The following is a 14552-nucleotide window of genomic DNA, read 5'->3' as shown; positions in this document are numbered from 1 at the left end:
GCATCATTCATGGTCATTCTGTCTGTCTGTATCAAAGCACAGATAGCATGCATCATTCATGGTTATTCTGTCTGTCTGTATCAAAGCACAGATAGCATGCATCATTCATGGTCATTCTGTCTGTATCAAAGTACAGATAGCATGCATCATTCATGGTCATTCTGTCTGTCTGTATCAAAGCACAGATAGCATGCATCATCCATGGTGTTCTGTCTGTATCAAAGCACAGATGGCATGCATCATCCATGGTCATTCTGTCTGTATCAAAGCACAGATGGCATGCATCATCCATGGTCATTCTGTCTGTATCAAAGCACAGATGGCATGCATCATCCATGGTCATTCTGTCTGTCTGTATCAAAGCACAGACAGCATGCATCATTCATGGTCATTCTGTCTGTCTGTATCAAAGCACAGATAGCATGCATCATCCATGGTCATTCTATCTGTCTGTATCAAAGCACAGATGGCATGCATCATCCATGGTCATTCTGTCTGTCTGTATCAAAGCACAGACAGCATGCATCATCCATGGTCATTCTGTCTGTCTGTGTCAAAGCACAGATATCATGCATACATCATCCATGGTCATTCTGTCTGATCTTTATCAAAGCACAGATAGCATGCATCATCCATGGTCATTCTGTCTGTATCAAAGCACAGATGGCAAGCACCATCCATGGTCATTCTTTCTGTATCAAAGCACAGATAGCATACATCATCCATGGTCATTCAGTCTGTATCAAAGCACAGATAGCATGCATCATCCATGGTCATTCTGTCTGTCTGTATCAAAGCACAGATAGCATGCATCATCCATGGTCATTCTGTCTGTCTGTATCAAAGCACAGATAGCATGCATCATCCATGGTCATTCTGTCTGTATCAAAGCACAGATGGCAAGCATCATCCATGGTCATTCTTTCTATATCAAAGCACAGATGGCATGCATCATCCATGGTCATTCTGTCTGTATCAAAGCACAGATGGCATGCATCATCCATGGTCATTCTGTCTGTATCAAAGCACAGATATCATGCATCATCCATGGTCATTGTGTCTGTCTGTATCAAAGCACAGACAGCATGCATCATTCATGGTCATTCTGTCTGTCTGTATCAAAGCACAGACAGCATGCATCATTCATGGTCATTCTGTCTGTCTGTATCAAAGCACAGACAGCATGCATCATCCATGGTCATTCTGTCTGTATCAAAGCACAGATAGCATGCATCATTCATGGTCATTCTGTCTGTCTGTTTCAAAGCACAGATAGTATGCATCATCCATGGTCATTCTGTCTGTATCAAAGCACAGATAGCATGCATCATTCATGGTCATTCTGTCTGTCTGTATCAAAGCACAGATAGCATGCATCATTCATGGTTATTCTGTCTGTCTGTATCAAAGCACAGATAGCATGCATCATTCATGGTCATTCTGTCTGTATCAAAGTACAGATAGCATGCATCATTCATGGTCATTCTGTCTGTCTGTATCAAAGCACAGATAGCATGCATCATCCATGGTCATTCTGTCTGTATCAAAGCACAGATGGCATGCATCATCCATGGTCATTCTGTCTGTATCAAAGCACAGATGGCATGCATCATCCATGGTCATTCTGTCTGTATCAAAGCACAGATGGCATGCATCATCCATGGTCATTCTGTCTGTCTGTATCAAAGCACAGACAGCATGCATCATTCATGGTCATTCTGTCTGTATCAAAGCACAGATAGCATGCATCATCCATGGTCATTCTGTCTGTCTGTATCAAAGCACAGATGGCATGCATCATCCATGGTCATTCTGTCTGTCTGTATCAAAGCACAGACAGCATGCATCATCCATGGTCATTCTGTCTGTCTGTGTCAAAGCACAGATATCATACATCATCCATGGTCATTCTGTCTGATCTGTATCAAAGCACAGATAGCATGCATCATCCATGGTCATTCTGTCTGTATCAAAGCACAGATGGCAAGCATCATCCATGGTCATTCTTTCTGTATCAAAGCACAGATAGCATACATCATCCATGGTCATTCAGTCTGTATCAAAGCACAGATAGCATGCATCATCCATGGTCATTCTGTCTGTCTGTATCAAAGCACAGATAGCATGCATCATCCATGGTCATTCTGTCTGTCTGTATCAAAGCACAGATAGCATGCTTCATCCATGGTCATTCTGTCTGTATCAAAGCACAGATGGCATGCATTATCCATGGTCATTCTGTCTGTATCAAAGCACAGATGGCATGTATCATCCATGGTCATTCTGTCTGTATCAAAGCACAGATATCATGCATCATCCATGGTCATTCTGTCTGTCTGTATCAAAGCACAGATATCATGCATCATCCATGGTCATTGTGTCTGTCTGTATCAAAGCACAGATATCATGCATCATCCATGGTCATTCTGTCTGTCTGTATCAAAGCACAGATAGCATGCATCATCCATGGTCATTCTGTCTGTATCAAAGCACAGACAGCATGCATCATTCATGGTCATTCTGTCTGTCTGTATCAAAGCACAGACAGCATGCATCATTCATGGTCATTCTGTCTGTCTGTATCAAAGCACAGATAGCATGCATCATTCATGGTCATTCTGTCTGTCTGTATCAAAGCACAGATAGCATGCATCATTCATGGTCATTCTGTCTGTCTGTTTCAAAGCACAGATAGTATGCATCATCCATGGTCATTCTGTCTGTATCAAAGCACAGATAGCATGCATCATTCATGGTCATTCTGTCTGTCTGTATCAAAGCACAGATAGCATGCATCATTCATGGTTATTCTGTCTGTCTGTATCAAAGCACAGATAGCATGCATCATTCATGGTCATTCTGTCTGTATCAAAGCACAGATAGCATGCATCATTCATGGTCATTCTGTCTGTCTGTATCAAAGCACAGATAGCATGCATCATCCATGGTCATTCTGTCTGTATCAAAGCACAGATGGCATGCATCATCCATGGTCATTCTGTCTGTATCAAAGCACAGATGGCATGCATCATCCATGGTCATTCTGTCTGTATCAAAGCCCAGATGGCATGCATCATCCATGGTCATTCTGTCTGTATCAAAGCACAGATGGCATGCATTATCCATGGTCATTCTGTCTGTATCAAAGCACAGATGGCATGCATCATCCATGGTCATTCTGTCTGTATCAAAGCACGGATAGCATGCATCATCCATGGTCATTCTGTCTGTCTGTATCAAAGCACAGACAGCATGCATCTTCCATGGTCATTCTGTCTGTATCAAAGCACAGATATCATGCATCATCCATTGTCATTGTGTCTGTCTGTATCACAGCACAGACAGCATGCATCATCCATGGTCATTCTGTCTGTCTGTATCAAAGCACAGACAGCATGCATCATTCATGGTCATTCTGTCTGTCTGTATCAAAGCACAGACAGCATGCATCATCCATGGTCATTCTGTCTGTCTGTATCAAAGCACAGACAGCATGCATCATCCATGGTCATTCTGTCTGTCTGTATCAAAGCACAGATAGCATGCATCATCCATGGTCATTCTGTCTGTATCAAAGCACAGATAGCATGCATCATTCATGGTCATTCTGTCTGTATCAAAGCACAGATGGCATGCATCATTCATGGTCATTCTGTCTGTCTGTATCAAAGCACAGACAGCATGCATCATTCATGGTCATTCTGTCTGTATCAAAGCACAGACAGCATGCATCATTCATGGTCATCCTGTCTGTCTGTATCAAAGCACAGACAGCATGTATCATTGATGGTCATTCTGTCTGTCTGTATCAAAGCACAGACAGCATGCATCATTCATGGTCATTCTGTCTGTATCAAAGCACAGACAGCATGCATCATCCATGGTCATTCTGTCTGTATCAAAGCACAGACAGCATGCATCATCCATGGTCATTCTGTCTGTATCAAAGCACAGACAGCATACATCATCCATGGTCATTCTGTCTGTATCAAAGCACAGACAGCATGCATCATTGATGGTCATTCTGTCTCTCTGTATCAAAGCACAGATAGCATGCATCATTGATGGTCATTCTGTCTGTCTGTATCAAAGCACAGATAGCATGCATCATTGATGGTCATTCTGTCTGTCTGTATCAAAGCACAGACAGCATGCATCATCCATGGTCATTCTGTCTGTATCAAAGCACAGATAGCATGCATCATTCATGGTCATTCTGTCTGTATCAAAGCACAGACAGCATGCATCATCCATGGTCATTCTGTCTGTATCAAAGCACAGACAGCATGCACCATCCAGATTCATCCCCCGTGATCGGCCTTGACTGAAGGTGCCGTCAATGTCTATTTGTATTGAATTTGTATTTGTATTTGTTTTTTTTTTTTTGTCACAACAGATTTATCTGTGTGAAATTCCGGCTTCTCTCCCCAGGGAGAGCGCGTCGCTAAACTGAGAGTGCCACCCATTTTTTGACTCACTTGTGTAAACAAAGTGAGTCTATGTTTTAACCCGGTGTTCGGTTGTCTGTGTGTGTGTGTGTGTGTCTGTGTGTCTGTGTGTCCGTGGTAAACTTTAATTTGTATTTTTTCCCGCGTGCAGTTTTATTTGTTTTTCCTATCGAAGTGGATTTTTCTACTCAATTTTGCCAGGGACAACCCTTTTGTTGCCGTGGGGTCTTTAACGTGCGCTAAGTGCATGCTGGACACGGGACCTCGGTTTATCGTCTCATCCGAATGACTAGCGTCCAGACCACCACTCAAGGTCTGGTGGAGGTGGAGAAAATATTGGCGACTGAGCCGTGATTCGAACTAGCACGCTCAGATTCTCTCGCTTCCCAGGTGGACGCCTTACCTCTAGGCCATCACTCCACTCATGAAAGCGCTGTCCACCAGATGGGTGAGCAATCTGGCCAGTGCCAGTTGAAAGCGTCCATCTTTTTGTGTTTGCAGTTACATGGACATGTCTCTGAGCTGTGTGGAAAGGGCGGTAAATACGCCGTCCTGTGGATTGGCCAATGACGACACCATTAAGGGTCACCTGACTCAGCAGCGAGCTATGAAACGGAATGTTTGCAAAATGGTGTCAGGTATGGGGACAGCTTTGTTTTGTGTTGTGTTTGGTGTCGGGTATGGGAACAACTTTGTTCTGTGTCATGTGTTTGATGTCAGGTATGGGGACAGCTTTGTTCTGACATGTGTTTGATTTCAGGTGTGGGGATAGCTTTGTTCTGTCATGTGTTGATGTCAGTGTGTTCTGTGTCGTGTGTTTAGTGTCAGGTGTGGGGATAGCTTTGTTCTGTCATGTGTTTGATGTCAGTGTGTTCTGTGTCGTGTGTTTAGTGTCAGGTGTGGGGACAGCTTTGTTCTGTGTCATGTGTTTAGTGTCAGGTGTGGGGAAAGTTTTGTTCTGTCATGTGTTTGATGTCAGGTGTGGGGACAGTTTTGTTCTGTCATGTGATTGATGTCAGGTGTGGGGACAGTTTTGTTCTGTGTCATGTGTTTGATGTCAGGTGTGGGGACAGTTTTGTTCTGTCATGTGTTTGGTGTCAGGTGTGGGGACAGCTTTGTTCTGTCATGTGTTTGATGTCAGGTATGGGGACAACTTTGTTCTGTGTCATGGGATTGATGTCAGGTGTGGGGACAACTTTGTTCTGTGTCATGTGTTTGATGTCAGGTGTGGGGACAGTTTTTTTTCTTCTGTCATGTGTTTAGTGTCAGGTATGGGGACAACTTTGTTCTGTGTCATGTGATTGATGTCAGGTGTGGGGACAGCTTTGTTCTGTGTCATGTGTTTGATGTCAGGTGTGGGGACAGTTTTGTTCTGTATCATGTGTTTGATGTCAGGTGTGGGGACAGTTTTGTTCTGTCATGTGTTTGATGTCAGGTGTGGGGACAGCTTTGTTCTGTCATGTGTTTGATGTCAGGTGTGGGGACAACTTTGTTCTGTGTCATGTGATTGATGTCAGGTGTGGGGACAACTTTGTTCTGTCATGTGCTTGGTGATTTCTTGCTGATGTTTGTGGGTGGCAATATTGACATAGTGTAGAGACAGACAGACAGACAGACAGAGGGTGGATGGGGATGGGGTAGGAAAGAGACAGACAGACAGACAGAGGGTGGATGGGGATGGGGGAGGAAAGAGACAGACAGACAGACAGAAGGACAGACAGACAGTGGAGGGGGTGGGGGAGGAGACAGACAGACAGAAAGACAGACAGACAGACAGTGGAGGGGGATGGGGGAGGAAAGAGACAGACAGACAGAATGAATGAATGAATAATTTTTATTTTCTGAGGATAATAGATTAAGCATACATGCTTTTTTCATCCAACCCTCGAAAACAAATACATAAACAACAGCAAAACGAAAAAAGAAAAAAAGAGGGAAAAGTGAAAAAGCAAGAGAAAAATCACGGAAATACGAGAATAAGAAAAGAAGATAGTTACACAGCTAGATGGAAAGAGACAAAGATATACAGACAGACATACAAATAGACAGGCAGGAAGAGCGACGAGAGAGAGAGAGAGAGAGAGAGAGAGAGAGGCGGGATTGTTCTTATATTTGTTCATTTTACATATACGGTGCATATACGCTTAAAAATAATAATTTAAAAAAAGAAGAAGAAAAAAAAAGAGATTTATGTTGAAAATAATACAGAGAAGCACACGGAGAATAGGAAAACTTGGTATTTGACACGGGTTGAATCAGTACATGTCAGGAAAAAATGTAAGATTTGAGTTATTTATCAGAAATTCGTGGTATAGTGTTTTGAATCTTTTAAAGTTTGCTTCATGTTTTAAATATGGAGGAAGTCTGTTCCATAACCAATTTCCTGAGTACAAGAGACTTGATTTATATAATGTAATTGCTGGTAGGGGAAGATCGATTTTGTGAGAATGCCTAAACTCGTTGAAAGTGAACATATTTCTAATAGATATTGGAGCATTTCCGTGAAACATTTTATGCATAAAAATTCCTTTATTGAACAGCAGTTTGGACTTAAACTGGAGAATGTTGAGAGATTTGTAGTCAGCATCTGTTAGTGAAGTGGACTTGTTAAGACAAGCTTGATGGCGCGTTTATAGACACTGACTAAAGATTTAATCATATTGTAACTAGCCAGATCCCAAAGAGTAGAAGCATAATGAATGGATGATTGAATGTAAGAATAAAAGAAGATCTTTCGAGCATGTGTGTTTAAAAAGTTCTTAATCTTTTTAAGTTGGTAAGTTTTAGAAGCTATATTTTTTGTAAGGGTTTGAATGTGTGCTGACCAGGATAAGTTATTGTCAATGGTTACTCCCAGTAGCTTATGATTTGACACTTCAATTTTTTCATTGTTGATATAGATGGGAGGTAAATTGGTGGTTAAATTTTGACGTTTTTGTCTGGTACAAGCCATCATTAAATTAGTTTTTTTCGGATGAAGGGACAAATGATTCAACTGTGACCATTGAATACTAATGTTGATATTTTCCTGCAAATTGCTGCATACTACAAGTGGATCTGTGTGACAAGTATCGATCGTAGTGTCATCGGCAAACAGTTCGCATGATGATTTTGTGAATAAAGGTATGTCGTTGATGTACAATGAGAAAAATAGAGGACCAAGTACAGATCCTTGTGGTACCCCGAATTCGGTTGGTAAAAAAGTAGACATATTGTTATTTAGGTATACCCCTTGTTGTCTATTAAACAGAAATGATGAAACAAGCTTCAGAGCATCGGAAGATAGGTTATATACTGCAAGTTTCTTAAGGAGAAGCTCATGATCAATAACGTCGAATGCTTTAGCAAAATCGACACAGAGAACTCCAGTGAATTTTTTCCTGTTCATGTTAGAAAGCCATCTCTCAGTAAGTTTCACCAATGCCGTATGACAAGAATGTTTGGCTCTGAATCCGGCTTGATTAGGATGTAAGAGACTGTATTTTTTCCCTTGCAGAGAAGGTTATATTTGTCAAGAAACATGTAATCACATTTCACATATGGCTAAACAATATAACAAAATACATTGTTTGATTCCAACAAAAACAATGAAGATTACACCGTAGAATCTGCTTCAAGGAAAAACACATAAACACTGACCTCGCTTCACTGAAGTTATATCATTCATCCAACTGCAAGGTTTTTTTTGTTTTTTGTTTTTGCATCTCCCAATCCCAACAAACACACACACACAGTGAGCCCCCCCCCCCGCCCCCCCCCCCCCCCACACACACACACACATACTCTTTAACGCATAATCCCTCGGTCAGTATACCACAAAACTAGCAACATAATCTCCTTCTGAGACATCGAGGGAACACCGAGAATAATCCAGTTTAGTACAGGTTCTTAGAATGTACAAACATAATCATGAAGAAAAAACAACAACAACAGTATTATCAATTGTTATTGTTATCAAAACATCAAAACCTGTTACATAATATTGTGTATATTCTAAGCTAGCCATCTGTCCGATCATTATGTTATTCTCTTTCTCTCTTACATACACAGAGTAGCAAACAGCCAGACACAAACACGCACACACCCCTCCCCCCCACCCCCAACACACACATATGCACAAAACGCTCGCTCTCGCACACTCTCGCGCGCACATTAACACACACAGACATTGGCAAACGAAATGGGCTACACACAAACACTTGAATGTTGGCATAATGGCACCAAAGCATTTGATATTTCAATTCAACACTGATACATAAATGGCAATTGAGATTTAGCATATGGTGTTGCAGAAATTCGCCTGTCGCCGGTATGTCTGTACGTGTGGCTGGCAGTGTTGTATACAAAAATAAAATACAATAAAGTAGAAATAAGACAGCAATGATACTGGCAGCAAAAAACTAGTTTCTTTAACCATTCTTATATATTCCGATGTACCATACTAGACTAATCATTTAAATCGCTTATTATTCCCATGTACGGGAACCACTTCTGTTCAAATTTGTTATAGCGCATTTCCATTCTGGACACATATTTTTCAGTGCGGTAGTTGTACTGTACTTCCTTCACGAATGCTGATATTGTTGGTCTGATTTTATCGATTCTGCTTTTGTATATAAAAAATTTAGCCCATAATATAATCAGGTTGAGTACTTCGTCTGTTTTCGTTTTGTCGTCAGTTCCAAACAAAACAAGTTCAGTATTAAATGATAATCTCTCACACACTTGGCACTTATCTTTCAATAATGTTTCCAGTTCTAAACAGTAAGACTGTATATAGTTGCATTCCCACAGATAATGATGTATTGTATCTTTTTCAATATTGCAAAAGTTGCATTTTTCACTTTCTGTTAATCCCATTCTTCTAAGAATACTATTTGTGATTAGAATTCTAAAGCAAATTCGGATTTGGAACCATTTTAGTTTGATTTCTTTCGTCTTCTTAATTAACTCTAAAGCAGTTTTCCAATCTATTACAACATCCAGTTTTCTCTCCCAGTTAACGAACTGTATTTGTTTAGATGAGATAGAAGACATTTATAGATATGTTGCTCTAATGGTTTTGAAAGCACTGACAGAATAGAAATAGGGCGGTAATTAGAAGGTTCATCGGGGTTTCCTGATTTGTACAAGGGTATTATTTTTGCTTGCTTAAAACTAACCGGGAAAGTGTTTTTGGTTATGCAAAGATTGTAGATGTATGCTTTAATCGTTTTAAAGCAATTAATACTTCGTGGACACTAACAGGTGTAATTACCATTTCGGAGTCAATATTCTTTTCATTCCAAAATGATTTTAGACCGGGATACTGTTGTGCCATAAGCTGGGAAGCCATGTGGAGGAGATCCAGGGCATAGGGATGAATGTAATCTCTAACAGGAGGGGGGTTAAAGGGGGGTTGTTTGAATGGCGTCTAGTTCTCCATTGTCCGAAGAGGATAGAGGTTGGACGATTCATTTGAAATGTCATGAGACCTTGAGTGAGAGTTTTGAGGGTGGATTCTACGATCTTTATGATGGTTTGAGGAATTATAGTGTGGTTCGTCCGTCGGGATCGACGAGGACCATCTAGTCATCCTGGGGGTGGGTGGGTGGGTTGGGCTCTGTGGGTGCGCAGGTCAATTCGCGCCCGGAAGGTTCTGACACAGTGTGGACAGGGGATGGTGGCGGCTGTCGGGGACTTGCTGGCCCTGCTTTTCCTGGCCTGTCTGCGTTGCTCTACTGCAGCGATTCTGTTGGCCTCACAGGATTCTTGTGGACAGCTGAACGCCACTTTGGTCTGTCCATCGCATTCATCTCCCATGTGTCGTGGCTGATGTTGAAGGCCTTCAGAGAAGCTTTCAGAGTGTCTTTGAAGCGCTTCTTTTGGCCTCCATGGGAGCGCTTGCCATGTTGGAGTTCGCCGTACAGCAGTTTCTTGGGGAGCCGGTGGTCTGGCATGCGAACTACATGGCCTGCCCAGCGCAGCTGGGCCTGCATCAAGATGGTGTTTATGCTGGGCAAGTTTGCACGAGTGAGCACCTCTGTGTCAGGGATCTTCTCTTGCCACTTTAGCCGAGAAGTTTTCTGAGGCTGGTGGTGTGGAAGTGGTTCAGCGTTTTGGCGTGTCGTTTGTAGACCGGAATTATAGTACTGAGGAGGGGAAATGTCTTCACTATTGTGGGTCTTTGAAATAAGGGTTGGGAAATGAAACACAGAAGAGGGTGGAGGGCAGGGTGCGTGTTCATCATGCACAACCTGAGCATAGGTGTCAGGCTGATGTCGAGGCCTCCACGCCGAGAGATCACTGGACTGGAGAGGAGTGTATCCTTGTTCGGGTGGGTCCCTAAAGTTAACAGTTCTTGTTTGCCGTCTGTCACTGTCATCCAGAAGGGTTGGATAGAAGTTGGAGGAGTACGAGTCCTGAGGGGAGAAGCCAGCAGGCTGGGGACGTCTGCTGCGGTCGGCAGGGAGAGGACGGGACCAGGCTGCTGGGAAATCTGGGGGAGGTCCACTTCTGTCGTTACATTATGTAGCCTGCCAACAGGCACTTGGGGGTTCTTCGTTTCGTTCTTGCTGAAGACACTGCGTCCACTGTTGTACCAAACTGACCTCATGTTGTTTGCCAGTCTGGCAGTACCCCTGTCGCTTGGATGGGTCAGGTTGGAATAGAGGGCAAGACGGGGGGCTCCAGAGTTGGCCATAAATGTACTGGTGTGGTCAATGCAGAAGACATTCAGGTGACAACAGGCTGCTTTGAGGCTCCTGTTTGAGGGGAAGATGGAATTGTTCAGGTGGTGACGGCCTCTGGCCGGAACAATGGTACTCATGTTGACGGAGGATTGTGGAAATGATAACATGCACTGCTAGATGAGGTCAGTCCACTGCTCTTCTGTGACTGGGCCTGACTGACAACTGTTGACACCGACATGAACGATAACACATTTCATTTGTGTCAGGACTGGTCCAGAACGAAGCCAAGAAAGCAGATCTACTATGTTCATACCTGGTACACAAACCTTGATGTCATCGCCCCGTGGGGCCAGTCTCGAGGGATCAATGTGCCGGATGACACAATCACCGACTAACAACATTGTGGCCCTGTCAGGAATGTAAATCTTGGATAGGGACTCTTTGGGAGACATCCTAGTAGTCGGGACCTTTGAGGACTGTTCGCGATTGCAAGGTTTGCTGCGCTGGTCACTAGATTTTGGTTTTGCATTTGATACACTGTCGACTTCTTGTGGTAGCTTTAAACAAGTCTCTAGATCAGACAGAGCATCGAAGCGATTTGCAACGGGAATCCTCGGACCGGTATCTTGAATGTCAGATTCCGAAGTTTCCAGTGAGACGGGGTGGTTGGAAGGTTTGTGAGAGACGTCACACTGGTCCGACAGGTCGGCTGATTGTTTGACGGGAGACACGCTTGATGTGTCTTGGGACGACTCAGCACATTGGTCCGTCTGTGGGGGAGGGTTCTCTGGGAAAATGGTGCTCTTTTCATGAGAAGGTGGGAGTGTTGTTTGCGTGACCGCCGTTGTGTATGTTTCAGACTGAAGGGCGAGAAAACGGTTCAGACTAACCTGTTGGTGGTGACCTGTCCTATGAAGAGAGTATCCCGACGTTTCGGGCCCTAGGCCGTTCATGGGGAGAAAAATAGAGAATGGAGAAGAAAAGAGAGGGCAAAACCAAGACAGAGGTAAAACTAAGAACTGTGAGGAGTAATCAGAAAAGAAAGGGACAAAAAAGAACAGAGAAAAAGGTGAGCAATATTTACAAAGGAAAAGAAGGGGGGATGGTTAAACACTGCAGGGGGGGGAGGGGGGGGGAAGGTGGAAAAAGAGGGTTGTGGTTCGCCTATAGATGAAAAGGTGTAAGAATATGTGTGCTGGTCAGTGTGTGTGTGCGTGTGAAGGGAGAGAAAGAAAACGGGGGGGGGGGGGGGGGGGGGGGGAGAGAGACAGGGAGGAGAGACAGGGAAGGAGGGAGAGAGAGTGGTGGAGAGGGAGGGGGAGCAGAGAAAAGTGGGGGAGAGAGGAAGGGGGGAGGGAGAGAGAGAATGAGTGTGTGTGTGTCTGAAGGTGGATTGCAGGGGGACAGGAGCAGTGAAAAGGGAGGGGAAAAGAGAGAGAAGAGGGCCCAGGGCCGCTAGGGGTCCATCACTCTGGTGTTGATGCCTGCAGGCTGGATGGTCCCCAGGCGGCTGATCACGTGGGACTCCATATGTTTGCGGTATTCTCTGTTGCTCGGGTTCTGCCATACAGCTGTCGCCATTGCCTGGGTGTAGTTGTGCAATGGGCTGTTGAAGTGTTGACCTATAGGGTCACTGTAGTTCAGCCGCATTGAGCGAAGGTGCTCTGAGAAACGCTCATTTAATGATCGGCAGGTCTCACCCACATAGAGCTTGTGGCACAGAGTGCAGGTCAAAATATGCTCAATGTCCGTTGACTTGCAAGTGTAATTGGACCGATGGATGAACTGGCCTTGGGGCCCACAAAGGTTGTGGAGGCATCGATATGGGCACAGGTCTTACACTTGGCCTCGTCACACGGGCTACATCCAGGGGGAGTGGGGTTACCTGTTTGGTGGCTGATTCTGGTCCTCACAAGCAAGTCATGGAGGTTTTTTTCTCTCTGGAACGCTATCAGGGGGGGTCTGTGAAAAACCTGTCCTAGGTACAGGTCATTCTGGATGAGGTGGAAGTTTCTCCGGATGATGTCACAGATGGTAAGGTTGTGAGGGTGGTAGGGGATGACTGCCACTGGTCAGTCCTCTTGTTCCTCCCTCTCGACTGGAATGAGGGCTTCTTGTCTGGGCACCATGCGTGCCCTCTGCAAGGCTCTCTGAACTGTCTGCCTGGGGTACTGCCGTTCCTTAAAGAAGGTACGCATCCTCAGAGCCTGTTCCTCGAAGTCCAAACTGCTGCTGCAGATGCGCTTGAGTCGGAGGAACTGGGAGTACTGAACTTTCTCAACTGGGACTGTATTGCTCCAAGTTGAGTTTTGAGCGAATGATTTTCTCTTTCCAGTTTTGTGTTTTCATTTTCGAGTTCTTCTATATTGGTCTTCAATGTTCTAATTTCCAAGAGAAGTGAGCTGTATTTTTCAGAAATGTTCATACGCAACTCATTTTTTACTGAAGTTTTTGCGTCTTCCATAAGGGAAACAATATTTGACTCAAATTCCGTCTGTTTTGCAGTCACAGATTCGATGGACTCTCTGACTCTCCTGTAAGTCATTTTTGTACTGCAGGGTGATGACGATGAAAGTCTTTTGCTGCGTCTGTTTATGCCAGAAGAAAACAGAACTCTTCTCTTCTGGTGACGAGTCCTTTTGCAAACAGGAGCAGTGTCCGTGTCCTGGTTTTCCTGAGTTGTCCCATTTTCTGACTCCATAGTTACTGTTGGCGTCGGGGGAAGGAGAATCATTTTCTGGTCAGAACTTTCTGCGGCGTCCACGATTTCACTGGACAACAGTAGATGGGAGACAGGCGATGGGGTTGAGGCCTGTGCACCAGAAGAAACGTGGTCGGAAATCTTGCCGGGGGAACGCAGATCACTTAAATCAATGGAAGGAGCCTGAAGAGTTGGAGTTCCAGAGAAGCTCTTGATGAAAGACAAAGGTGTATCGAGAAGTGATTTAGCTAATAGTTCTTCGTTTCTATTGTCCAGAAAATTGGTAACAAAATGCTTGATCTTTTCACACTCAAGGTTTCCCCATTGAACGCAGTCTCTTCCTTGGCACAAAAGAGTGCCATCTGTTTGTTGAGTGAAGAAGAGAGTGATTGTGACACATTTTGAGGATTTGTGAATCACACGAATGATTGTTTTTGACAGCTGGGGAGGGGGGAGTGAGGGAATAAGCTGTGGTACACATGTGAGAATGTCGTCATTTTGATCCATGTTTGTCACTTCAATACTGATTGACTTTTCTTTGATCGCTAGATATCGATAGATAAGAACATTCCGCCAGATAGTAAGTTCTTTCTGAATTTTATCAAGTGTTGACTTCAATTTGGTCTCGCTGTCATCTATGGCAGAATCACCCATGTTGAAGAAAGAGAAACCACACAACTCACAGCTGTCACAATCCTGGACTCTACTTGGCAGTCATGTCAACATTACTCA

The 14552-nt window shown here is 43.9% G+C and overlaps 1 protein-coding gene across 2 annotated transcripts in view; it reads left to right on the top strand.

Annotated features, from left to right (window-relative positions):
• Positions 1-14552, top strand: part of LOC143301319 (uncharacterized) — a 122945-nt gene that overhangs the window by 82659 nt on the left and 25734 nt on the right. For both annotated transcript variants that reach the window (XR_013057766.1, XM_076615526.1), the window contains exon 14: positions 4950-5086. Coding sequence is in view for 1 of the 2 variants with exons in the window: in XM_076615526.1 (XP_076471641.1) it covers positions 4950-5086 (137 nt within the window). In the remaining variant the exon portion in view is untranslated. The remainder of the gene's footprint in view (positions 1-4949; positions 5087-14552) is intronic.

Source organism: Babylonia areolata, chromosome 27 (genome assembly GCF_041734735.1).
Source record: "Babylonia areolata isolate BAREFJ2019XMU chromosome 27, ASM4173473v1, whole genome shotgun sequence".
Lineage (NCBI taxonomy): Eukaryota > Metazoa > Mollusca > Gastropoda > Neogastropoda > Buccinidae > Babylonia > Babylonia areolata.
Note: the sequence above shows the minus strand (reverse complement) of the source record. Positions and strands in the feature narration are given on the sequence as shown.